The 24,371-nt window shown below is 45.8% G+C and overlaps 2 protein-coding genes across 2 annotated transcripts in view; one reads left to right on the forward strand and one right to left on the reverse strand.

Annotated features, from left to right (window-relative positions):
* Morn5 (MORN repeat containing 5) overlaps positions 1-9,863 on the reverse strand; it is a 29,657-nt gene extending 19,794 nt beyond the window's left edge. Inside the window, exons 1-4 of the mRNA XM_028754719.1 lie at positions 9,760-9,863; positions 6,602-6,749; positions 4,521-4,632; positions 2,897-3,028 (exon numbers count right to left, since the gene is read on the reverse strand). Of these exons, the coding sequence (XP_028610552.1) occupies positions 2,897-3,028; positions 4,521-4,632; positions 6,602-6,749; positions 9,760-9,806 (439 nt within the window). The 5' untranslated portion in view covers positions 9,807-9,863. The remainder of the gene's footprint in view (positions 1-2,896; positions 3,029-4,520; positions 4,633-6,601; positions 6,750-9,759) is intronic.
* A 124-nt stretch (positions 9,864-9,987) lies between these two features.
* On the forward strand, positions 9,988-24,045 carry Ndufa8 (NADH:ubiquinone oxidoreductase subunit A8). Its single transcript, XM_028754718.1, has 4 exons — positions 9,988-10,149; positions 15,103-15,266; positions 20,395-20,560; positions 23,730-24,045. Exons 1-4 carry the CDS (start codon positions 9,997-9,999, stop codon positions 23,865-23,867), a joined length of 621 nt encoding a protein of 206 aa, XP_028610551.1. The 5' UTR covers positions 9,988-9,996; the 3' UTR covers positions 23,868-24,045.
* The last annotated feature ends 326 nt before the right edge of the window (positions 24,046-24,371 follow it).

The raw sequence follows: 24,371 nt of genomic DNA on the forward strand, positions 1-24,371 counted from the left end.
GTTCCAGGACAGCCAGGGCTACACAGAGAAACCCTGTCTTGAAAAACCAAAAAAAAAAAAAAAAAAAAGAAAGAAAGAAAGAAAGAAAGAAAGAAAGAAAAGAAAGAAAGAAAGAAAGCCCCCTGTTTGGTTCTGAGGCATGCCTGTGTACTATGTCAGACTTTAGGAAGATTTTTTTGCTCTGCAGCTTTGAACTTTACTAGTTCATAGGTCTCAGTTCTCGAGGGCACATGGTCCTGTCAGGAGATGCAATGGTGGGGCTCCAATGAGCTTAGCACGGAGGAGAGCGCTGCACAGGCTGCAGTAACTGTTCTTGGCAGCTGGGCAAACTGGGTTGTTGTTATACAGCCCAGCAAAGGAAACTCTATGTAGAACACACTCCTTAACACTTCTGCTGCTGGTAGAAACTTAACAAAAATAGAGTTAACCAACCGAACAGCCAGATAGTTTTTGTTTGGATATTTTGTCAGGACTCTTTGGATTCAGACCCTTTGTAAAAGACAGTTTAGGTCACTTTGCCAGATTCCAAACAAACAAAAAAACTAGACCAGAGGAAATGTAAAGCTAAGAGGATGTGATGTCAGAGTAGAAGAAAGAGTTCATAAAGGTTATCTTCAGCCTCATCCCCCATCAAATACGCAGTAATGGGAGTCCTCCCCGAGCTTCTCTGTGGAGCTTTATCTGCACCCACAGCCTTGGTATCTCTTTCTGTGTATCCCTCTAGGTGTGCATGCACGCTCCATGAAGTGTTTCATAGAACTGTAATTGACAGTGGCTGACTCGTTATAGAGTCTTCAGGAGGACTGACTAGGAATTAATATTAGTTGAACATGTACAGGGTCCTTGGGCTTCTATCTCTCCTGCAGAGGAAGTGCCAGTATCTTTGTATTTGTAGAAAGGACAGTTCAGCTTGTTGACAGCCTGTGCTAGTCTTGAGTTTGAGGCTGAGGCTCAGAACTGGGACACCTTTTTGGAGAAGTTCTGACATCTGGAGAAGAACTCACCTGCTCAGAAGCATTGTGAAGGGGGACTGGGCCAGGCAGGAGTTACTTCTGTTCATCTCTGCTCTGTGTGGGGTGCAACAACCCCTGGCACGGACTGGCAAAGTAGGTACAATGTGCTTTGCCAGTCCGTGCTCTGACTCCTTCTGTTTTGTTTGCTCTTCCCACTAGTGTTGCTTAGCGGTGGCATTTTGTATCCAGTGTCATTTTGTTCTACACTTCCAGATACAGCATCATTACACTCCTCGGAGACCCCACTGGACAGCATGGCAGTAGCCCCTTCTCTGATCCCTGGGATATAGTTCCTTACTGCTTCCTCTCACTTCCTGTGACCCGACTGTTGTCCTTGGCCCTAGGCCTGGAGGTGGGGCTGCTTCATGTGTGACTTTCTCTGCTGTTCCTCTTGGTGCTTTCTCAGTGCCCAACTCCTGACAGGTGCTTCTTCCAATTTTCTTGACCAGTCCTGACTGATACAAGTGGAGAAGACAGAGTTCCTTCTCACATGGACCTGATGGCCATGAAGCCAATGGTACCATAAATGGGTATTTATCTAGGGTTGAAATAAATGTGGGAGGGATAGTAGCATATGATAGGCCCTTTGGGAAATTGCTCTGCTTAGCACTGGCTGAGGTGCTTTCTGAAGCTCACCTGGTCCTGAGGCACAGTGTCCACACCTTCACAGGATAAATGCAGGCCTGAGCCACCAGGTCTGAAGATTCAGCATGTTCCTTTCAGAGAAGTTCTGGACCCAAGCCTTGGAATCATCACATAGTTCCTCAGCTCTTATGCCAGTCCTACAGGCAACACTCTGATGACATCCTCATGAGTCTCTGAGGGAAGGAGATACTATCCGCTGCGTGGAGCCATTGCTCAACTTGGTACTTCCTCACCACAGAAAGGCTTCTCCACAGAAATGGCAAATTCCTTAACAGTATATGCTGGTCTCGGTCTCTGTCTCTCTGTCTCTCTGTCTCTCTGTCTCTCTCTCTCTCTCTCTCTCTCTCACTCTCTTTGTGTGTGTATGTGTTCTTTCTGTCTCTCTGCCACTCTGTGTATGAATGTGTGTGTATTTTTTCTGTCTCTCTGACACCCTCTGTGTGTGTGTGTGTGTGTATGTGTCTCTGAGAAGGTCTCTAGCTGTTGTTACCTTGATGGGCCTATGATTCCAGAAAAACAACTGTGACCCTGCATTATGGGAACACCCATGCTCCTGTCTATTGTCTCCTGGGAGTGTGGTCACTGTGCTTAGCCTTGGGATCTCTTACTAAAATGAAGTTCTGCATCTGCCAGCTAGCTGGGGGCAGCCAGCCTTCCTGGACTACAAGGAACCATTCCTCTCTGGCCAGGCCTGTGCTTCCCCCTCTGTCTGACAAGCTTTTTCCCCATGTTCAAGGTCAACTGCTAGGTGCCACCCGAGATGCCATATCCTCAAAACCTCTGATACCTTGGTTCTGGACTTGGGACCCTAAGCCACCCCTTCATGGTGTCCCGATCCTTTACTTCCAGGGCCATGACTTTCTTTGATGGCCTGCTTCAGGATGCTCTCAACTATTTGCAGTCCTCTCTGCTTCCCATCAGAACATCAGCTGCAGCAGGAAGGGGCCAGGGTCTAGTTTCTCTTTGCTGTACCAAGCATGGCATCTCGACCACAATAGGAGTCAACTAATGCTAGACGAAGGGATAGATACCAAATGCTCTTTAATCTCTCAGGAGCGCACTCCAGTGCTATCACAGTTAAGCCTTTGCTCTGACTCTGTGGCCGTGCACAGGCTTACCAGCTTTGAATTCTAGGAGACATTGGATAACCCACACTTGTCTCTTTCATGTGCACACACTTGTGCAGCCATCCCTATAGGTAAAGATAAAGAGTGTCTGAGGTGTCAGCACACACCTACCTGCATTTCTCAGAAAGCGGTTCCGGTAGTCCTTGATGACCCTGGTCACGGGGTTATAGAAACCATCTCCACAGTCATAGTAGCCCAGGGGAATTTTTCTGGGTGGGTCCATGTTGGTGAGCTGAGAGATACCTTAAGGAGACACAAAAGACAATTAGTACATCAGCAAGGCCACTTACAACCCCAGTGCTCAGATATCACCACTGATGTTCATGTGGTTGGCGCGCCACTGTGGGACCAAATGCTCGTTTTTACAGGGCCAGGAGCAAAGTCAGCAGGTCTTTTGGAAAGGGATTGTGGACAGGGCCTGGGGAACTGGACCCCTGCCTTCTCTGACCTCACCCTCATCTATTTCTTGGGCCACCACAATCAAGTTCTGAGTCAGAGGAACTCTGAGAGAGAGAGAGAGGGAGTAGATTTAAGAGAGGAGTGCTCAACATGTGGGCAAAGGTGACATGTGTGAACCCTTGGCCATACTCAGGAAACCTGGGAGCAGAACCTAGATGAGGGAAGGCTCCTGAAAAGGATAGACAGAGCCCTACATCTGAACTTTCTCCCAGATGCCACGGTGGTACCATTCATTTTTTTTCTTGTGTGCTAGACATCTGGCTCCTCCTGTCTCAGTAAATCCCCAGAGCAGCTCATCTTACAGAGAAGAGAGCTAACATCAGAGGCCAAGTAACAGGCCCAGAGCCAGCTAGCTAGGATGCAGCCTTGCTCTAGGATCTGGGTGCTAAGTAACACAGCAGGGAAGAAGTGGGTCTGAGCCTGATACCTAAGCCAGGGGTGCTGGAACCCCGAGAGGGAAAGAAAATCATACAAATATTTCAGGTCTTATAATGTTATCGCTGGAGTAAAGGGGGATGCTGGAATTTCTCACATTTTATTTCATTTTAAGTCTTGAATTTCCCTTTCTCTGAGCAGAAAGCAGAACACCACACACACACACCCATGCTGTGCTTACAGGTCTGCATCCTGCAAGAGCAAACGTTCCAATGTTTTCTAATTATACACTTGACCCTGACTCCAGCCAAACTGCATGTGTATTGGCAATGATTACTGAACATCTTTTCTATGCCAGTGGCTTTGAAGCCATTCTGTGGCTCAAACCTCAGGCCAGTTGCCATCTTAGAGATCACATGGAGAAGTCAAGGTCACCCTTTAACCATCTCAATTTTCTACTCTGTGATGCACAGCAGGGGAGAGTGATCATAAAGGGCACCCTGAACAATCAAAGAGACAGGACAGGGACTAGAGGGAGTTTCGGCCAGCACCCAGCCCACAGAGGGCAGGTGCTACCAGTCTCCCTCCTCCTTTCCCACTCTCTCTTGCTATAATGCGTACATATTTTTAGTGTGACGTCTGTCATGTGCCATGCACCTGACATCCATGCAAAGCATTGCTCTAGGTGCAAACTCTCTTATTGCTGAGGGACTCCTAAGGCAGAAAACACCACTGCCATGGTTTAGTAGGGGAAGGCACAGAGACACAGAGTCCCTTGGTCTCGTTCTCCTGACCAGCTAGCAGGCCTGTGAGAGCTGGCTTCTGTGGCTCTCCTGGGTCAGTGGGGACCAGACCCTCATCTCTAGCACGCTTGACCTCCTTCCCTGTGTAGGTGTGCTACCTGAGGGCTTCAGGCCGTAGCAGATCTCAGTGTAGAACCTCCGGTCATAGCTGTCACAGTAGTGCCAGTGCTTGTCCTCATACTGCAGCCCATCATTGAAGGTATACTTGCCCTGGGAGAAAAGAAGCACATAGGCACAGAGGAAGCCAGAGTCAAAGTCTTTCTGCTTGTTACCAAGGAAATAGTTGGCTTCTTACTGCCAACAGGAAAGAAGTGACAGTTTTCACTGTAGTCTTGGTTGTATGGATTAGGAGAGTTGGAGATACACCACTGAACCCTGTGCTTGAATCCAAAAGCATGGTGACTCTGCATGTGGCTGGGTAGGCAACCTACTCTCTTGGCTCTCAGGTTTTTCCATTTATAGAATTGGGATGGTGACAGTGTCCCTCTAAAAGGGGTGGCTGGGAATTTGGTGAGATAGGTACATGCCAAGCTTAGCTGGGAGACATACGTGTGTATGTGTGTGTGTGTGTGTGTGTGTGTGTGCTAATCTCTCAAAGAGATTAGCATTTTGTGTCAGTGATCTGAGTACATTCTCACCCATGTACGTGGGCACTATCTGATCTGCTAAGGGCCTGAGCCGAACACGGGGCAGAGGAAGAACCACCGTGCTCTCTCAGCTGTGCTGGGATACTCATTTCCCTCTGGCCTTGGACATCAGCACATCTGGCCTCTGCTTGAGGCTCACCACACCACTTCTCTAGGGTCCCAGCCTTTTAGTTTGGACAAGAACTAGAGTGCTGGCTTCCTCTGGGCCTCCACCTTGCAGAGAACAGACTGTGGTCCAGCTTTCATTATCTCATGAGCAAAATTCTCATCATCTCTTTCCATATATCTGTTAGAGCCCTTCCCCGAGCACTCTAACACACACAGAAGGAGCACTTACACAGGTTGTTGTTTTCCTCTTATTATCATAGCTAGAAAGGTCAGAGCCAAGGCCTGTTGTTCAGACGTATGCACTCTGTTCTTGTTGCTTCAATGCTAAAGGAACCTCAGGATATGAGACCTGTACCAGCCGAGGCATCAGGAAACATGGGTGGAAATTCCCACAGTACTATTTGTTCACTGTGTGACCTTGGGCAAGTCACATCCCTTTCCTGAGGCTTCGATTCCCCAAGCTATAAAAGAAGCATCTCTTAACCTTTTTTTAGGTCATGAGTCAGGCCCAGCACACTCTCAGGGAGACTCATGAGAGTCATTTCCCATTAAAAAACCATAGTTTCATATCTACAGAGGCTTTTCTGAGTAAGCCAGGGGTTCCACTGACCCCAAGTTCTACTCAGGGCCCATAAGCCTCATTATCAGAACCTTTGGATTAGATTATCTAGTAGAGGTGGTGACAGTAACAGCTGATACTTTTGAGTAGCTACTGTGCGCTAGGAAACGGCTGAAAACACACACCTCCCCTTACTTACCCTCAGTACCATCGTGGTAGGCTGAGCTATACCATCTCACCCTACCTTCAAAAGGTGACCACATCTGCTGGAACTTGTGAATGTGTTACCTTGTATAATTAAAAAAAAAAAAAAAGAACTTTTCTAGAATCGTCCAATCTGAGGATCCTACAGGACAAAGGTAAACAGCAGAGAGGACAAGATGGCAGGAGCAGGGAGGAGGAGGATCAACTTGGTGCTGTAAGCAGAGATTGCAGTGATTCCTGCTCATGAGCCAAGGCATACAGGCAGCTTCTAGGAGTTAGAAAAAAAATGTGAGGAGACAGATTCTCCCCCTGGAGTCTGTCTGCTGGCCCTGTTTAGACTTCCGGTCCCCAGAACCATAAGATGGTGAATGGAGGCTGATTTAAGATGCTAATTTGGGGAGTGAGGGAGCCCATCATGGTGGCACTAGGTAGCCAAGATGTCTGTTCCTAGTTTAAGAGTGAGGAGTGTGAATTTCAGAGATGTAGAGTCACTGGCCAAAGATCAGACACAGCTGTGTAAATGACACAGCAGGATAGAGGAGACCCTGGAGTCCTGGGAGAATGAGAAGTGGGAAACGGTAAGCACCAAGCAGGGAAGGGAAGGGGCTCCAGAAGGGGCTCTTCCTGCCTGGGGAACCTCCCTCAAGCCCCAGCTTGTCACCTTCACCACCAATCCCTTATTCCAGGTGGCGTCGAACCGGCTCCCACTGGGGAAGAACAGGGTTCCTTCTCCGTGGAACATGCCATCCTTCATCTCCCCGACGTATCTTGTGTCAGTAGGGAGGATGTACTCAGCATTGCCCTCCATCCTGTAAGAACATGGGAAGTCACTGAGCTCTGCCTGGCAGCTGGAGGACAGAGAGAGACGTTCACTCTCTCCATCCTCAGATGCGTCACTCATCAATACTCTGTCAGAGCTTTTGTGGTGCTTTCTTTTCATCAAAATTTCAAAAAGATGTTGTTTAAGATGGGACAACCTGGGGCTGGAGAGATGGCTCAGTGGTTAAGATCACTGACTGCTCTTCCAGAGGTCCTGAGTTCAATTCCCAGCAACCACATGGTGGCTCACAACCATCTGTAATAGGATCTGATGCCCTCTTCTGGTGTCTGAAGACAGCTACAGTGTACTTATCTACATGAAATAAGTAAATCTTTAGAAAATAAAAAGGATGGGACAACCTTTGGTCTGTTATCCTCCCCTCCCTGAAGACTGTCCCAGAATTTATGCTGTCCACTGAAATACCTCCTCACTAGCATCAAAGCTGCAGACTTAATCCTATGAAAAGACTAGCAGCCCAGGCAGCTGATCTGTGTTTCCTGAGTCCATGATGACCAGCTCAGCCTTGCCAATTAAGTCACAGTGGTCAAGTTTTTTAAAAAAAATCCTTGTTCTGCCAAATGTTAGTTTGGGCACACTACACTAATCCCTCTGTGCCTTACCTTTTCTCATTTGGCAATTGGAATCACTGTGAGAGGAGGGGTGATTCGTAGTCAAGTCTGCTATAAAATGTGGGAGGTCTTTCTTCATTCCCTGTGTTCTGAAGTACAATTATCTAGAACTCAACTGTGCAGTGCCTCAAATAGAGAGAGACAGAGGCTCATTCTCCAGCCCATGCTGCCTGGAACTCATGGAGCTCAGCCTGGCCTTGAGCCTGTGGCAGTCCTCCTGCCTCAGCCTCTCAAATGCTGGGATTATAGGTATGAACTACTATACTATGTTTTCCATTTTTAAATTTAGATATGGTACAAGCAAATCACAGATTTTAATGTTTGGCTAAAAAGCTTTATTTTTGAAGCATTGTTGACATACAAAACTATACGCATACTTAAAGTGTACAGTTTGAACATTTTGACACATATCCTGGAAACCGTCATTATAGTCAATGGGATTAATATATCCACCACCCAGTTTATGCTTACTCTTTCTTTAATCTTTCTTGTTTGTTCCTCCCATTCCTCATCCCTAAGCAAAAATTGATCAATTTTCATGAATTGATTTATATTTTCCATGGTTTAATATAAAAGGTATCATATAATATATACTCCTTTCTTTTGCTGGACACGTCTGATTCCTTTCATTCAATATAATTCTTTAAAGGTCTACTGATGTTACTGTTATGTGAACCAACATTTTCGTTGCTGTGTACTATTCCAGTGAATGAATATACCACATTTGTTTGTCCACTCACATGTTGGTGAACATCTCGGTTAATTCCAGTTTTCAGTTATTACAGTTTCAGTTATATAAATCCATTAGGAGCACTCACAAACATGCCTCTGTATGGGCATAGATTTTCATTTAACAGGTTAACAACTAGGAATGAAATAGTTGTCTTACTTTTTAAGAAACTGCCAAGCTTTTCCAAAGTACTTGTTCAATTTTATATTCCCACCAGAAATGGGGAGTCTATGTAAACCAAAGATTAAGTTTTAATTTATTCTGCATATGAAGCACAGCCAGTGGGCAGTAGTGGCACATGCCTTTAATCCCAGCACTTGGGAGGCAGAGGCAGGTGGATCTCTGAGTTCAAGGCCAGCCTGGTCTATATAGTGAGTTTTGGGACAGCCAGGGTTCTTACACAGAGAAACCCTGTCTCTAAAATTGAAACAAAAATTAAGAAGCACAATCCACTATAAAGATGTGTGTGGGTCCTCCAGTTTCTGTGCCTAAAAGCCTAATTCTTCACCTCCACCTGACAAAACGTTTGCCTTGTGGGAAGAAATGATGTGGTTTAGACACAAAGCTGGGTAGAAACCCTCGACCCCCTCACTTCCCAGCTGTGTGTTCAGGACAGTGAGCATGTTGTTTTTGTTAAGTTCCACCATTTATTTGCAAGACCAGCCTGAACTGTCTTCACTGTCATGGAAGACATTGCACACCCAAGCATCTTTGCCACTTCCCGAAGGGTTAGACAAAGGTCTTGAGTTCTCTAAGGCTCCTTTTCATCCTTTACCCATGAGGTTGAGATAATACTGATCTCCCTTGCATAGCTGACTGAACATTTGGACAGCATCCACAGATATCACTACCACTTTCTCTAGGAATCTGTCCCTGTGCTTGGCTAGACCATTACTCCCGCTTCCTCAAAACACCCTGCAGTTCCTCTAGCCTGTGCACACAGACCCTCCAAATCAGGCCCTTCATCTCTACAGCCCCATGGAGTGCTTTATAGCCCAAACAACTATCACTTATCCATTACTTACCCCAGCATCAGCCTCTCCAACTCTAAAACATGTTCTGCTATCTTCATCCAGAGCTGCTGGCAAAGTGACCACCTCACATGTGCTCTGCCTGTCTTGATCACAGGGCTGACCTTGATTATTTGTCATAACTGTGTTATGCTTACCTTACCTGTCCCACTATGTCTGCAGGGATTCTGATCTGGGTCAAATCCAAGTTCTGGACATGGAGAACAATCAGCATTTGCCAAATAGCATTTTCTAGTTTTCTTTGTCTGCATGATTTTTAAAATGTTTATTTTTTAATGTGTATGTGCACTCTTGTATGTAATGTGCACCATGTGCATGCTTGGTGCACACAGAAGCCAGAAGAGTAACTTTGGTTACAGATAGTCGTGGGCCATCCTGTGGGTGCAGGGAATATGCGTGCGCGCGCGCGCGCGCGCGCGCACACACACACACACACACACACACACACAGTAAAATGAATGAATCCCACCTATGTGGCTTATTAGATATCTATGCTTGGACACATTAGTTGATCAAGTTTTTGAAAGCACTTGGCTGAGGATCCTTGGCAGAGACCAAAGGCAGCTGTCTTTCACTAGAGAGTGGACACGTGGACGAACGGGGCCTTACCTCCCGTTTACGTATCCCCCGATATATCGGCTCCCGGTGTACTGCATGTTAGCAGCTAGTATTTAACCGACACCCAACTTCAGCAGTCTCGGTGTCACTATGACAACCAGGAGATATGGGCGGAGCCCAGACGAAGCCCCGCCCCGCGGGGGGGAGCCAGTAGACTTCCTGGAATGGCGTAGGCTCCGACTTCCACAGCGGCCTCGAAGCACTGCGCTTGCGCTTCGCCGGAAACGCATGCGCAGATGGTACTGGGCAGTCTCGGAAACCCAAAGGGGACTTGAAGGAGACGGGCAACACGGCCGAGGGCACCTGATCAGGGTCGCGGCTGCCGCCGTCATGCCGGGGATAGTGGAGCTGCCAACTCTGGAAGAGCTGAAAGTGGAGGAGGTGAGGCTCTCCCTGAGGGCAAGCAGGAAGCCTGGGACTGCAGCTGTCAGGCGGGCCCAGGCTCGGTTCCGGCCTCTGCGACCTGCATGGTCACATCCCGCCTTGGCTCGAGACATTCCTGTGCGCACCGCGACTGGCCTCTCCTCTTGCGGATCGGGTGATACTTTCCATTAGTATTACCTAGTCCCTTGCTCTCCCTCCTTGTGAGGCGAATCTGCCTCCTCAGGTGCTCACCTTCCAAGTCTTGTCAAAATCTCGGTGCAGAGCAGGCCAGGGAGCCGCGGCAACACACAGTGGGTGTTGGACAAATGAGTCTGGCATGAGCCAGGGTGTTTTGGTAATGGGACACAAAGCATTTACTTCTTCGCGAGACATTTAAGTATTTGCTATGTGCATATGTTATGGAAAATAAGAGACAGTGCCAGGCTTTTATAGTTTATAGTTTTATAAGGAGACAGATAAAGAGGCTGTACAGCACAATGCACAGCGCTATGAAAAGTGAAGTAAAAATGGTATGCTATTGTAACTATCGCAAACATGATCACTCCATTTCTAAAGGCCAGGCTGCTAATTACTTGAAACACAGTAAGGTAGGGTATATCTGGTCTTCCCTTGTAGACCAGAAATAGGCCCCAAGAGTAGAAGTGATTTGCCCAAGGTCACATAGACAGTGTATGGAAGACTTGTAACGGAAACCCAGATCTGTTCTGAAACCTAGGCTATTAAAGCTATGAGCCAAAGTGCAACAGAGTGAAGACCATGTGTGTTGAGCTATCTGATGTCAGCCGACTGTAGCAGTGCTGAGCTTCTAGAGAAGTCACTGACAAGGCTGGAGCAGTTTGGACTTTATCCTGTGAGAAGGAGGGAAAAGATGGATGTGTTAAGGCAGAAGGACTTCTCATGGCAGGACTAGTAGAAAAAAAAAAACAACTGGCAAGGCTAAAAGTTATATGCCAGGAATCACACACCAGGCATCATGTTCAATGTTTCCCCATACTACTTCATGTAGGCTTTCATAAACATGTGAGGATGGCAACTTGGTACTTTCCTCAGATGAAGAAATGCTTAGCTGTACTCATGGGCATTATATGAAAGTGACTTAGAGGTGAGAAGAGGGATTTTCCCATGAGCCATTCTTTTATTCTTATCCCACCATGAAACTTGTCAAACATGAGTTGATGTATTTTGTTAGATTTTTAATTTGGTTCAGCAAGCGTTTTATGCAAAAGCATTCTAATAAATTTGTCTTTAAAGCTTGCACAATTGGTACATATAATTATGTAAATAACTGGAGTGTAATAAAAATTAAAACACATGATTAATACTATGAAAGACAGGCAAGCAGATTTGATGTTGGATCTGATGCCTGGGCCTTTGGCTTGGTCACTTTGAGTAGCTTTTAGCACTTGTAGACCAGGGGTTTTGCTAAAGGTGAGATGACTCTGGCTGTGCAGTTCTCTATGAGAATATAAGAGGGGTAGAGAAACTACACTCGGCTTAATGTACAACATGGCATTTGGAGCTGGAGAGAAAAGCTAAGTGGAAGTAGGAAGTGGTCAAAGATAAGGTTATGGGGGAGTCAGGGGCCTGAAAGTGGATCCTGGAAGTAGTGAGTTGAGTTGCATCGAGAGAGCAGCACAGGCCTGTCTGTGAAGGCTGGTGAGAAGGTGGGAAGATATTTGGGCCCAGAAAACCTTGAACGGCAGATAGGAAGCTCAGGTTTTACTCTGTGGCTAAGCATGACTCTTTTAGGGGGCTAGTTTCTGATTGGTAGTAACAGCAGAGCGAAATAAGAATTGTCATTCAAAAGGAAGGTCATTTCAGGAGCTTTACAGAAACTAGATTGACAGCAAGAAAAGCAGGAAGACTAGCTTCAGTGGCCATTACAAAATAACTCTGGCAACTTGCAGCTGTGCTTCACAGAGTCAAAAAATAAGTACCTACATCTGGAATGAGTCTGCTTGCAGTAGACAAACAGGCAAAAAGGCTGAAGAACCTGGGTCAGGTTTGCAACATGACACAGACCCAGGAAGACCAAGAATAGCAATGGCTTTGGGGAGCAGGTAAAATCCATCTTGGACTTCATTCACCAAGGAATCAAGTCATATCCCCATGGAAAAAACATCCAGAAGCTTTGGGTTAAAAGATCCTTAGGCGTGCTGATAATTTAGAGTAAAAACTAATCAACAGCCAGTATTGATGTACATTTTATGTGTCACGCACATCCTTAGCATGTTTCATAGATGAGTTCATTGGATCTTCACAAGGTCCTGTGAAATAAGTACATCATACTCCAGTTTACATAAATAAGAAAACAGGCCTGCCGTAAGCTAAGTACTATGAGAAGTGGTGAGGACGTGGGTTTTGGAAGCAAGAGCAGTACTGGATTTGTCTGTCTCTGTCCACACACTTGCTGTCTATGGAAGGCGGCACTGCGGAGCAGCTGTGAGCAGCTGTGTAAGAGCTTATGAGGAAGGATGCTGAAGTTCTGTGTTCTGGAGACAGGATGCTGCATGAATTTGAGAGGGGACTGTTGGACTTTAGTTATGAAGAAGCAGGTTAGGGGACACAGTTACATCTCAAGTTCTCTGCTCTCTTGGTGATAGTGATGTTATGGCAGAGTCCTGGTGAGAGCCACAGTCTGACAGATGGCTGGCGTGTCAAGTGCATCTGTTTATTTGCTGTTTAGGAATTGACTCAGTGATTGTGCCTCATTGTTCTTTCCCTGTGACAGCATGAATATACCTTCATTTTTATAAGACTGCCATTTGTGTAGGGAAATAAAGCAACTAAGGCTGCAAGCTTTGGAGGGCTGCCGTCTTGAGGATTTGAGTAACCAATCAGCCACTTAAGGATATTTTTGAGGCATTTGGCAAACAAGTAAAATGGTGCTCAGTTTTTTATTTTTAAAATTTTATTTTTGGATTTATGTATATGAGTATATATGTGCCCACATTTATGCCTGGTTTCCATGCGAGCTGGAAGAAGGCATCAGATCCCAAGGAACTAGAGTTCCAGGTGGTTATGAGCCACCATGTGGGTGCTGAGAATTGCACCCAGGTCCTCTGGAAGAGCACCTAGTGCTCTAAACCACTGAAAACTCAGTTAAAAATAAACAAAACTGTGAAGCAGGATTTGTGGCACATGCTTGTAACCCCAGTTCAGGAGGTTTGAGAATAGAGGCCAGTTTAACTTAACCTACATAGTTCAAAGCCAGCCTGAGTTACTTGAGAGTGTCTCCAAAAACCAGGAACAAAACAAAAAGGTTGATATCTTCTATTTCCCCAACCAGCTGTAGGTAATAAAATAAATAAATATGTATCAAACATAAATACAAAAATGTAAAGATTTGGGGTATAAGTTTGTTAGAGTTGTCATGGCAGATTTCTTTTGTATGTAAGTGTACTTTGCATTGATAGCTGCAACAGTACAGTGTTGGTGGGCAGTCCTGGATCTAGTTGCCTTCTTGTAGGGCAGCAATTCTCAACCTGTAGGTCGCGACCCCTTTAGGGAGTGAACTGACTTTTTCACAGGGGTCGCCTAAGACCATCAGAAAACACAGATTTTATGTTACAATTCACAACAGAGCACAATTACAGTTATGAGGTAGCAATGAAGATAGTAGCAATGAGGATACATCTCAGGATGAAGATGATACATGAGGAACTGTATTAAAGGGTAACCCCAGTTCAGGAGGTTTTGGGAAGGTTTGGCAGCATTGGGAAGGTTGAGAATCACTGCTGTAGGGTGGATCTCTCCTTTCTCCAACATTTGTCTTCTTGGTAACTTCTGGGTATAAAGTGCATAAAAATAAGACTACAGACTTTTGTCATGTTAAACTTCTCCACTTTTTAAAAGTCCAGTTCAGTAGTATATTAAAGTATGGTAGCCTGACAGGCTGAGTTTAAACAAACCTCCTAATATTATCTGTTACATTTCTTGATTGGTCAAGAATCTGAAAATTCACTGGGCAATGGTGGCGCACGCCTTTAATCCCAACACTTGGGAGGCAGAGGCAGGCAGATTTCTCAGTTCGAGGCCAACCTGGTCTACAGAGTGAGTTCCAGGACACGGAGAAACCCTGTCTCAAAAAATTGAAAAAAAAAAAAAAAAAAAAACGAATCTGAAAATTCCCTAGTGGAGAAAACAACAACTGTAAAGTAAAAGCACACTAGATCAGAAAGATGCCCCCCGAACAGGACTATCAAACAGTCCTTGCCCTGATGCCAGCAGTAAATACCCCATCCTGCTCTCTATAAAGTTTAGGTTTAAGAAGTTGCCACTGGCAGAGCTGGTCATGAGTGTCTGCCTGCAGGATATAGAGCAGAAAGATAGAAACATTAGAAGAGAAACAGAGTAGCCAGAATGACTTTGAAAAGTGAGAGTAAAGATGAGTTCTCCCAGATACCAGAATGCTCTGTCCTGTTCTGGTAATTGAAACATTGTGGTTTTGGCATAGGCTAAGACTGTAGAGCAGGGAGCTGGGCCCTGGACTCTCAGTTCCTTGTGGTCCAGCTACCTACACCTGCTCTGTGATGCTTCTCAAAGTGCTGGAAGGCAAGCAAGGGTCATGGTCACAGTGCTTGAGTTAGCATCAATATGGGCAGATTCTAGTAATAATTTGCCAGGTTATGGACTCCTCCTTTTTCTCTCCCTTGCTTGCCCTGTGATTCCCTAGCCCTCCGGAGTTCCAGGTGCCCTTGTATGATTCATTTTATTCCTGGAGAGGAACTTTAACATGACAGAATTGTTTTAAGCAAAATTATATAGGGTCTCTGTCTTCATCTCTAAGAGGAAACGGGGATGTTTCTGTCAGCCTAGGAAGACACATGGGAGAGTTGTGATATTTAAGCACTCGGTTGTAAAGGATCCTGCCAACCCGTCTCTCACTGTCTGAGGAGAGCCTCTGGGAACTTGGCTCAGTGTGTGAAGGCCTCTCACATTGCTTTCCAGGTGAAAGTCAGCTCAGCCGTGCTTAAAGCTGCCGCCCATCACTATGGGGCTCAGTGCGATAAAACCAATAAGGAGTTCATGCTGTGCCGATGGGAGGAGAAGGACCCTAGGCGCTGCCTGAAGGAGGGCAAGCTGGTCAATGGCTGCGCACTGAACTTCTTCAGGTAAGAGTCACCCCAGTGTCTGATGAGTTCATGTCAAGGTATCCTGAAATATTCTGAAATGAGGGAGTGACTTCCCACCAGTTAAGTAGAATTACAAGTGTGCAGGTTTTGAAATCAGGCCGAAATTAAGGGTTTTTTGTTTTATTTTGGATTTGTTTTTATAAAGGAAGTTCAGTAACTTCTGTGAATGTCAGTTTTCAGCTGTGAAATGATGTCTGTCCTCTGCAGTATTGTAGTAGATATTTTGAAAAGATGTGTACAGCTGTCTCAGCCCAGAGCTTATTGACAGATAGTGGACATCGATGATGATTAAGAAAGTGTTGAGTTTGGTTTTCCTTTGGGCCGCTGTGCTCACTGCTTCAGTACAAGCCCAGGTGTGTAATTAGCTCAACAGCGTTGATTGGCATGGTGATATGTTGATTGGCATGGTGATATGTTGATTGGCATGGTGATATGGTCTTGTAATCCTGGTGTTCAGGTGGTGGAGGCGAGAGGCTCAGCAAGGGCAGGCAGCCATGGCTAGCGACACGCGGAATTTGAAGCCAGTTTGGGCAGCAGGAGATGCTGTCTCAAAAAATGTTTGGTTTGATTCAGCCAGCCTAGAACTCACTGTGTAGGCCCGGAACACACAGCTCTGCCTCAGCTCACAGGTGCTGGATCTACAGTGTGCACCACCTCACTCAGACACAGAAAAATGTTTTTAGACCTCTATTATAATAAAAAGGACAGAACTCGACTCAAAGTTAACTGTGAAGTCCAGAAATAGTCATGGTGCCAGGCAGGAGGGTCTCAGTGATGGCAGAACTGTGTGGTTCCTTCTTCCTCTTCTCTGCACAGTCTCTTGGCTCAGCATTTCCCTGTTGACCTTACTTTTAAGTAGTTTTTCCCTTTGCTATAGCCTAAATGGCTTCATTACTAAGCCCTGAGAGAATGTCACTGCCCCACTGCTGTAGGCAGAGTCCCCACACAGCCAATTACACTGGGACCGATTATACTGTCCGTGGAGTTTGGATGCTTATTTTTGAGCCTTCGGAGATAAGTACTCTGATTGGTCAGGCCTGGAGTGAGATGTTATCTTCACTGCATCCAAGCGGCATCCTGCCAAACAGGGAGGGGTTGTTTCTCAAAGGAAAAGCAGAGGGATGTCACTAAAGAATGGGGCTGACTGTTGGCTGTCACAGCTCACAGATGCCACTGCAGCGGCATTAGAGGGAGGAACCAATAGCAGTCAATAGCTGCCTTTCTTCTTTCTTGCCGGTGCTGTCTGTCTACTCCAAAGAAACTTTTGTGGTTGTAATTATAGTGTGCATATTTTTGAACTTATTTTCATTTGAAATTATTGAACAAATTATTTTGAACCATATTTTTATTAACCTCATAGTACTACACTAGTAGATGGAATTGTAATGTTCACTCTTGTCAGTGACCAGACATCTCTACTGTTCAATCTTTTCTTATTTATTTATTTATGAATGAGTCAGGGTTTCCAAGGTAGCCTCGCTGGCCTGGGATTTGCTGTGTAGATCAGGGTGGCCTTGAACTCAAAGAGACCCTCTTGCCTCTGCCTCCCAAGTGCTGGGATTAAAGCTGTATGCCACTACATCTAGCTTTTTACCCTGTAATTAATTCCTTGGTATACATTTTTAGTGTGTGAGTGTGTGTCTATTTATAGCCTTGATCATTGGTTTTGGCTTCTAAACTTTTATTGATATATATTTTTAAAGAAATTAATGATTAAAAATGTTTCTAAATATGTGTGGGTGTTTCGACTGAATATATCCTATGCACCATGTTCATGCATGCCTAATGCTGGGGGCAGGTCAGAAAAGAGCACCAGATCCCCTAGAACTGGAGATACAAACAGTTGTGAGCTGCCATGTGGATGCTGGGAACTAAACCCATTCCTTGGCAAGAGAAGCAAATGTTGTTAACTGCCAAATCATCTCACATGCCACGATGCAGGTGTGGAGGGTCAGACACTGGTCTTTTAGTTTGGGTCAGCTTATGCTGCCCTCAGCACTGATGGTGTGCATGGCATTTAGATGTTTAATAGATAGGAGATGGTGTTCATGCTGCTTGAATTTATGTCAATTTGATTGCTAGCAACGTTAAATATGTCCTTATTTGAGGGGATACAAATGATTTTCTAAGAGAGTATTGGCAAAGAATTTTCCTGAGATGCAGAGATGGAGTGTTTTAGGTGGGAAATGAGAACTCCCTTGGTACACACACACACACACACACACACACACACACACACACAGGAATCCCTTGGTGCTGGATCAGGGTCTGCAGGCATGGTGAGCAGAGGCCATGCAGGACTTCCCACTACACAGTAGAGGGATGTGCAGGTTACACAAGGTGCTGGATCATATTGGTGAGTCCTAGGACGGAAACTCCTGTGTCAATGGGGCAGGCATGGAAAGTAGGCTTTTGCTATGAGCTTAGACTCTCTGAAAGTCAGCCTGAGACCTTTTAAAGGAAGGTCCTGTGTAGAAGGTCCTCAGGTTCTAGAATAAGGTAGGAAGCACGTTCAGTTTTTAGTCCATTGGCAGAAAGATATTCTGAGCTTTTACATAAAACTGTGCTATTTTGTTCTTGCCTAGAAGGCCCTGGGTTCAGTCCTCATCTAGGGGCTGGGGTTGGGTTACATAAAATAGTGCTATTCTTCCTTGAATTGTATTTGTTTAAATTCTTCACAGGTTTGAATGAAAAGGGAAGGGGAAATTTGCTTCATCCATTTTTCGTTCTCTTCCTTCTCTACCCTTCCTCAGGATTGGAGGAACAGGGTCTCATGTAGCCCAGGCTGTCCTCAAATTCACTCTGTAGCTAAGGCTTGAATTCTTCGTCTTTCACCTTCCACATGCTGGGATTAAAGTCCAGTATCTCACATCTAGTCTCCTTAGCTGTGTGTTTTCTTTGTGTGGCCTGTGTGTCCACATTCATACAGAGGCTTGAGGCTGACATCAGGAATGTTATTCTCTGAGGCGGGTCTTTGACTTAGCAACATGGCTAGTCCCCTGGGCAGGTTGCTCTGGGATCTCCTGTCCCCTCTTTCAGGGGATAAGACTACAGTGGGCTGCCAGATGAACCCCATTCCAGCCTGTGACTTGTATGGTGAGTGCTTTAGCCACTAGCCGTCACCCAGCTTCCTCCAGCTGCTTTTGATAGCCCAAAGTGAGTTCTTTGCTGTCCAGCTTCCTAGTGGCCCCCAGGTCTTCTGCATAGAGAGGACTCTGTTTCTGGCCAGTGCAGTATTGAACTAAGCCAGAGCTCTGGAGTGTCTTCCAGCTAGTTAATGTGTTCACTTTTGAGGGTCTGTCACCTCTGGCCTCTGTCAGTGTGCCAGGCTCTGACAACTTTCTTCTTTGCTGGGTTTGCTTAGCAAACCAAATGATCAAGCAAAGCAAGCCAAAAAAAACAATGATCAAGGCTATAAACAGACACACACACACTAAAAAATGTATACCAAGGAATTAATTACAGGGTAAACAGCTAGATGTAGCGGCATACAGCTTTAATCCCAGCATTGGGATTAGATGTCAGGACGATGCAGGCTCCAGGTGAATTGGCTTGAGTAAAATGCCAGTCAGTGTCTTAGGCCAGAGTCTTTTATTTTTGCTGGGTTAAAAAAAGCCTTGTTGGGGCTGGAGAGATGGCTCAGCGGTTAAGAGCACTGACTGCTCTTCCAGAGGTCCTGAGTTCAATTCCCAGCAACCACATGGTGGCTCACAACCATCCGTAATGGGGTCTGATGCCCTCTTCTGGTGTATCTGATCACAGCAACTGTGTACTCACATTTCATAAAATAAAATAAATCTTAAAAAAAAAAAAAAAAAAAAAAAAAAAGCCTTGTTCTTCAGAAATCTTCCTATTTTTTTTTAATTATAAAGCATATATAGAAAGTTAGGTTTCATTATGACATTTTTAAAATGAAATTTGATTTTGTTGTTTTTCTTTTGGCCGTAATGATCCTGCCTCCCTGTGTGTCCACCCCAGTGTGAGCCTTTACATGTCCATGTCACGTGTGACCTTTATGATCCTGCCTCCCTGTGTGTCCACCCTAGTGTTAGCCTTTACATGTCCATGTCATGTGTGACCTTTTGCACCCCAGTACACCCCTTGATCCCTTCTCATGGTTTCCTGTCCTGTCTGAATCCACTCTTAAAGCCCTTTACGTTAATCCATACATTACGACCTGCTATCCTGCTGTGTTAATGAGATACCATTCAAACATACGTGCATTAAAAGTCTGAATTCGAGCCGGGTGGTGGTGGCACACGCCTTTAATCCCAGCACTTGGGAGGCAGAGACAGGCAGATTTCTGAGTTGGAGGCTAACCTGGTCTACAGAGTGAGTCCCAGGACAGCCAGGGCTACACAGAGAAACCCTGTCTTGAAAAACAAAAACAAAAACAAACAAACAAAAAAAAAGTCTGAATTCACAGGAGATAAGACAGAGGACCAGCAGTTGGTGTCAGACTGTGCTACCTTGCTTCATACCACACTTCCCAGTTCTATTTTCCTGCAAATTTCTTATTTCTTAAATACTAAGTAAGCCAAGAATGGTGGCACACGCCTTTAGTCCCCAGCACTCGGGAGGGAGAGGCAGGCAGATCTCTTGAGTTCAAGGCTAGCCTGGTGTACAGAGGGAGTTCCAGGACAGGTAGGGCTATATAGACTCTCTTGACAAACCAAAAATAAATAAAAGCTGAGTGGAAGTTTCGTTGTGTACATGTGCCACAGTTTCATTATCCAGTATTCTGTAGATGGCAATCTAGGGTGATTCCATTTCCTTGCTTTTGTGAAGGAAACAGCACTAGACCCAAATGATCTGCTCTCTGTGGTATGCCATAGAGTCCTTTGGGTGCAGCCTGGGAGTGGTGCAGATGGGTCACATGGTGTTCCCGTTTTAGGTTTCTGTGGACCATGTACACTGACCTCCACAGTGATTACACTGGTTTACATCCCAGCAGGGGAATGGACTCCTTCTCCATGGCCTCAGCATTTGTTGTCATTTTTTTAACTGGAAGGTGGTACGTGGGCTAAGAACGTTCGTTTGACATCTGTGCCTATGGCCATCTCTGTTTTGTGAAAAGCTATCCCTAACCTCCAGAACTCCTTTCCAGACAGATAAAGAGTCACTGTGCGGAGCCTTTCACAGAGTATTGGACTTGCCTTGATTATTCCAACTTGCAGCTGTTTCGTCACTGCCGCAAACAGCAGGCAAAGTTTGACAACTGTGTGCTGGACAAACTGGGCTGGGTGAGGCCTGACCTTGGGGAGTTGTCTAAGGTAAGGTTTCTGCTGGGCCTTGCTCTGGCCTGGGGGTGGGGGTTGGACAGAGGGGACGGGATATGACAGAGGCAGAAGATGGTCTGAAAGGGGTCCCTCTGAGGATAGAGAGGGTGTGAGTTGTCCCCATTTACCAGACAGATAAAGGAGCACTAGGTGTGTCCTAACAGAGGTGTTCATCTGCTTTGGGTTAGCTAGCTAATAGGGAGTAAGTAGAGTTGTGTAACATGTCAGTGAGGTCCCATCAGGTGAATTCACTGGGGCAGTAGGGTCAGGCTGTGCCAGACTCCTGAAACACCAAGAATTTAAAAGCCCCAGCTCAGAGTGAGAAGCCTGCCCTCACTTTCCTGTGTTAGTTATTTTGGTGATGGCTCTGCTGTGGGTTGAAGTGATAGTGAAGGCCTATACTGGTGTCTGTATGCTGTACTCTTAGCACAGTAGCATCTAAGTGTTGATTCTCCTAAGGCTGCCCCACCCCACCCTCTCCTACCCACCATTGCCTTCCTGGAGAGTTCTTGCTGAGCTGCACGTTTCTGGAAGGGGTGGGCCTACTTGGGCCTTTGAAGATAGTTCATCCTGTGAAATTGAAGAATTTAGGGCCAAAGCTCTATGTTCACTGTAGGGATGAACTGTGTGGGAAAGGAAAATGCTTCATTTAAACTTTAAAGACATGTAGGGACTTCCACCTCCCCTGAGCTGAATGCTTCACTCTAGCTGTCACAGCATGCAGCCAAAGAAGCTCTACTCACAATGGCCTGACAGCTCCTGCTGCTGTAGCTCAGGCTCCCACTCTTAGAGCCAGAGGGTTGAGCTGTGGGGGAAGGACAAGCTGGGTAGACACAGTAGTTCTGAAGCTTGCTTCCACAACCTCCTGTGGAATCTCAACTACCCTACTTGCAGCCCGGTCTGCAAATGAGGCTGAGGATCCTTGCTGCCCTGTAAGATCAATGCCCAAGAGCCTGTGTGAGCCTGCACAGCACCAGGCACGCCGGCTGGTCATCTCTGTTCCCGTCCCTTTGGGGCTAGCATCCATGAACAGTTGTCACAAATAGAGTGGTAGCATAGCTTTTTTTTTTTCCAGTCTGATATACTTTGTTTTACTTGAGACAAATTCTTTTGCTAAACTGAAAAATTATTTTAAATAGTGGTTGACTCAAAGTTAAAAGTAATAGGACTTACACATGTAACCAATAAAACTGCCTTTTCTTGTTTCTTCCTTACCACAGGGGAAGTGGTGAGTCAGGCTATCAAAGCAGTATTTATTCTTGAGTCTTTCTATATGGACATTGTTTTACTCTCACCCCCAAGTTACCATATTAGTTGTCTCAAGTGTGTATTTCTTGACATGTTTTTATCAATTTTAGTTGTACTCCATCCACTGTTCCATCTCCTTCTAGAAAGGTCTTAACTAGCAGAGAGAGAGGCCTAACCTTCCACTTCATTCTCTTTGATTCTGTGTGGCCCACTCGCCTCTCCCTCTGAAGTGCAAGCTGGGCCCCAGCGCAGACACTACACCCTTCCCTAGGCAGAGTTAACTCCTGCTCCTACTCAGCAACCCGACCACAGAGAAAGTGATCAGGGGCCTCGTTCATATCCTAGTTCATCCTGGGAACCCCATTTTACACGTGGCCATTTCATCATCAGGTAGGCTGCCTCAGGCCTTCCCTTAGGAATGGCGCTGGGGTGCACTACAGAAGAGCACGATGCTTTGTTCTCCTCTCAGTCAGTTGTTCAGGATCCCTGGTTAACTTTATGTTCAAGAACATTTCTTAAAAACAAAGAATGACAGTGTTCTACATTGATTTCATAAATACCTTGAGTGAGGCATTTGGAACTGCTCTGTCAAACAGCAAGAACCTGAGTGGCCTCCAGTTATAGCAGGAGACAGGGACCTATACTTGAGGCCTTGGTTTCAGCTCCAGCAGTCAGTCAGCCTCCTGTGAGCTGAAGGTAGCATGCACACAAAGGGTTATAGTAACTGTGTACACAAGAGATCTGGGCACAGAAACAGACAAACCTAGCCTCTCATGCATGCAGACGGCTTCAGTTGGTACCATTAGAGTAAAAGCCAGGAAATTCTTAGTGACTGTGGCCCACTTATAAGGACCTACTGCTTCCTTAACTTCCAAAGGGATAATTTCTGAACTAGAGGTATTGCAAAGTGATACAGCATTTACCTAGCATGCACAAGGCCCTGAGTCTGGTTCCCAAAACTACAGAAAATTCAAAAAATTAAAAAACAGTTTCTGATGGCTTCCTAGTTGAGATTTTGGTGGCCACTAGAGTGGCAATTGTAGAGTCTTTCCATCTTCCTCTCAGCTGCAGTTTGGAACCTACTATCTAAGTTGGCCTCTTGACTCAGCTCTGAATTCTTCTGTTTCTAGTCATCAGGCCTAGCTTCCCTGCCTCCCAGCCTGTATGTAGTGATTGGTTGCTTCCCTGTAACAGCGGCACCTGTTGCCATCAGGTTAAATCTAAGCACCTTTGTACAGCATTGCATAGTGTATCACCCAGCCCTATGCTGTAGCTGTGCGTGGCATTTATAAGTACAGAACACACAGAGCTGGCATTGTGTCCTAGCAAGGGGACCTTAGTGAATATCTGTGACATCACCTGGTGGGGCCTGGGTAGAGTGAGTGGAACAACAGGCTCAGCTTCTCCGCATTAGTGCTGATAACAGCAGGGCTTGTTCAGGACCACAGTCTGCCTCTTGTGTTGACTTCTGTAGACCTTCCCTCTGTCTTGTCTCTGCTCTCTTGCACTGTCTTCTCCTTTAATCATCCTGGCTGACTCCCAGTTCTCCTCAGAAATAGCCTAGGCCCCAGTCTTCATTGTGAGTTACTTGTGCAGGGTCCACCCTTCTCCACTGTCACTGGGCAGCAAGGTCCCGGCTGATGGCTCCATCTTGCTCACTAGCCGGTGAGTTAGCCCAGAGGATAGCATGTGTCTTGTCCCTGCTGTGTTTTCTGCTCCAACCATACAGAATGTCAAAAAGTCAGCTTCTAGACTTTCACTCGGGGATTAAACATAGCTAGATACATCTGCCTAGGGGTTTGAAGCTGAAGAGTAGTTGAGGCCGCAATGGCAGAGAGGGAGCCCCCAGGAGTCTCAGGGTTACTACTGTTAAAGAGTCCCTTTGAACCCTGTCTCTCCTCTTCACCCTTCCCAGGTCACCAAAGTGAAAACAGATCGTCCTTTGCCAGAGAATCCTTATCACTCAAGAGCAAGGCCAGAGCCCAGCCCCGTGATTGAAGGGGATCTGAAACCTGCCAAGCACGGCTCCCGCTTTTTTTTCTGGCCTGTGTAAAGATGGATCCACAGTCCACACTTGGTCACCTCGGTCATGCACCCAGATGACAGACGACAAAAACACCCATGCTGATCTCGTGTTCTTTCCTGGATCACAGACGTTAACAAAAAAGTTAATTTATGTGACTTGGCAATTATTCTATACATTTCCTGTCCATTAAAACTTTTAAAGGAAACAGTTGTGTTTTATTATGCTCTATGTAACCTTTTAGCCTTTAAAGATGACTTCCCCTTGTTCTTTCTTGCACCCCTGACTGTCCCACTTGCTTTGTCCTGAGGAGGACCGGTCGCTGAGGCAGGAGAGCCACATTCTCACAAGGAAAAATGACTGAAGGAGGCTTTTCTACCTGAAGCAGCACCACAGTTTGGCATACAGTGCAAAGCCTCAGAGCTCTCTTCTCCAGCATTCCAAGCTTACAGATTTCACTAAAAGTATTTCCAGGGAAACATTCAGGACAGAGTAACGAAAGGTCTGACCTATGACTCAAGCACGGGAGGGGCT

Source organism: Grammomys surdaster, unplaced genomic scaffold (assembly GCF_004785775.1).
Source record: "Grammomys surdaster isolate TR1022 unplaced genomic scaffold, NIH_TR_1.0 126035, whole genome shotgun sequence".
Classification (NCBI taxonomy): domain Eukaryota; kingdom Metazoa; phylum Chordata; class Mammalia; order Rodentia; family Muridae; genus Grammomys; species Grammomys surdaster.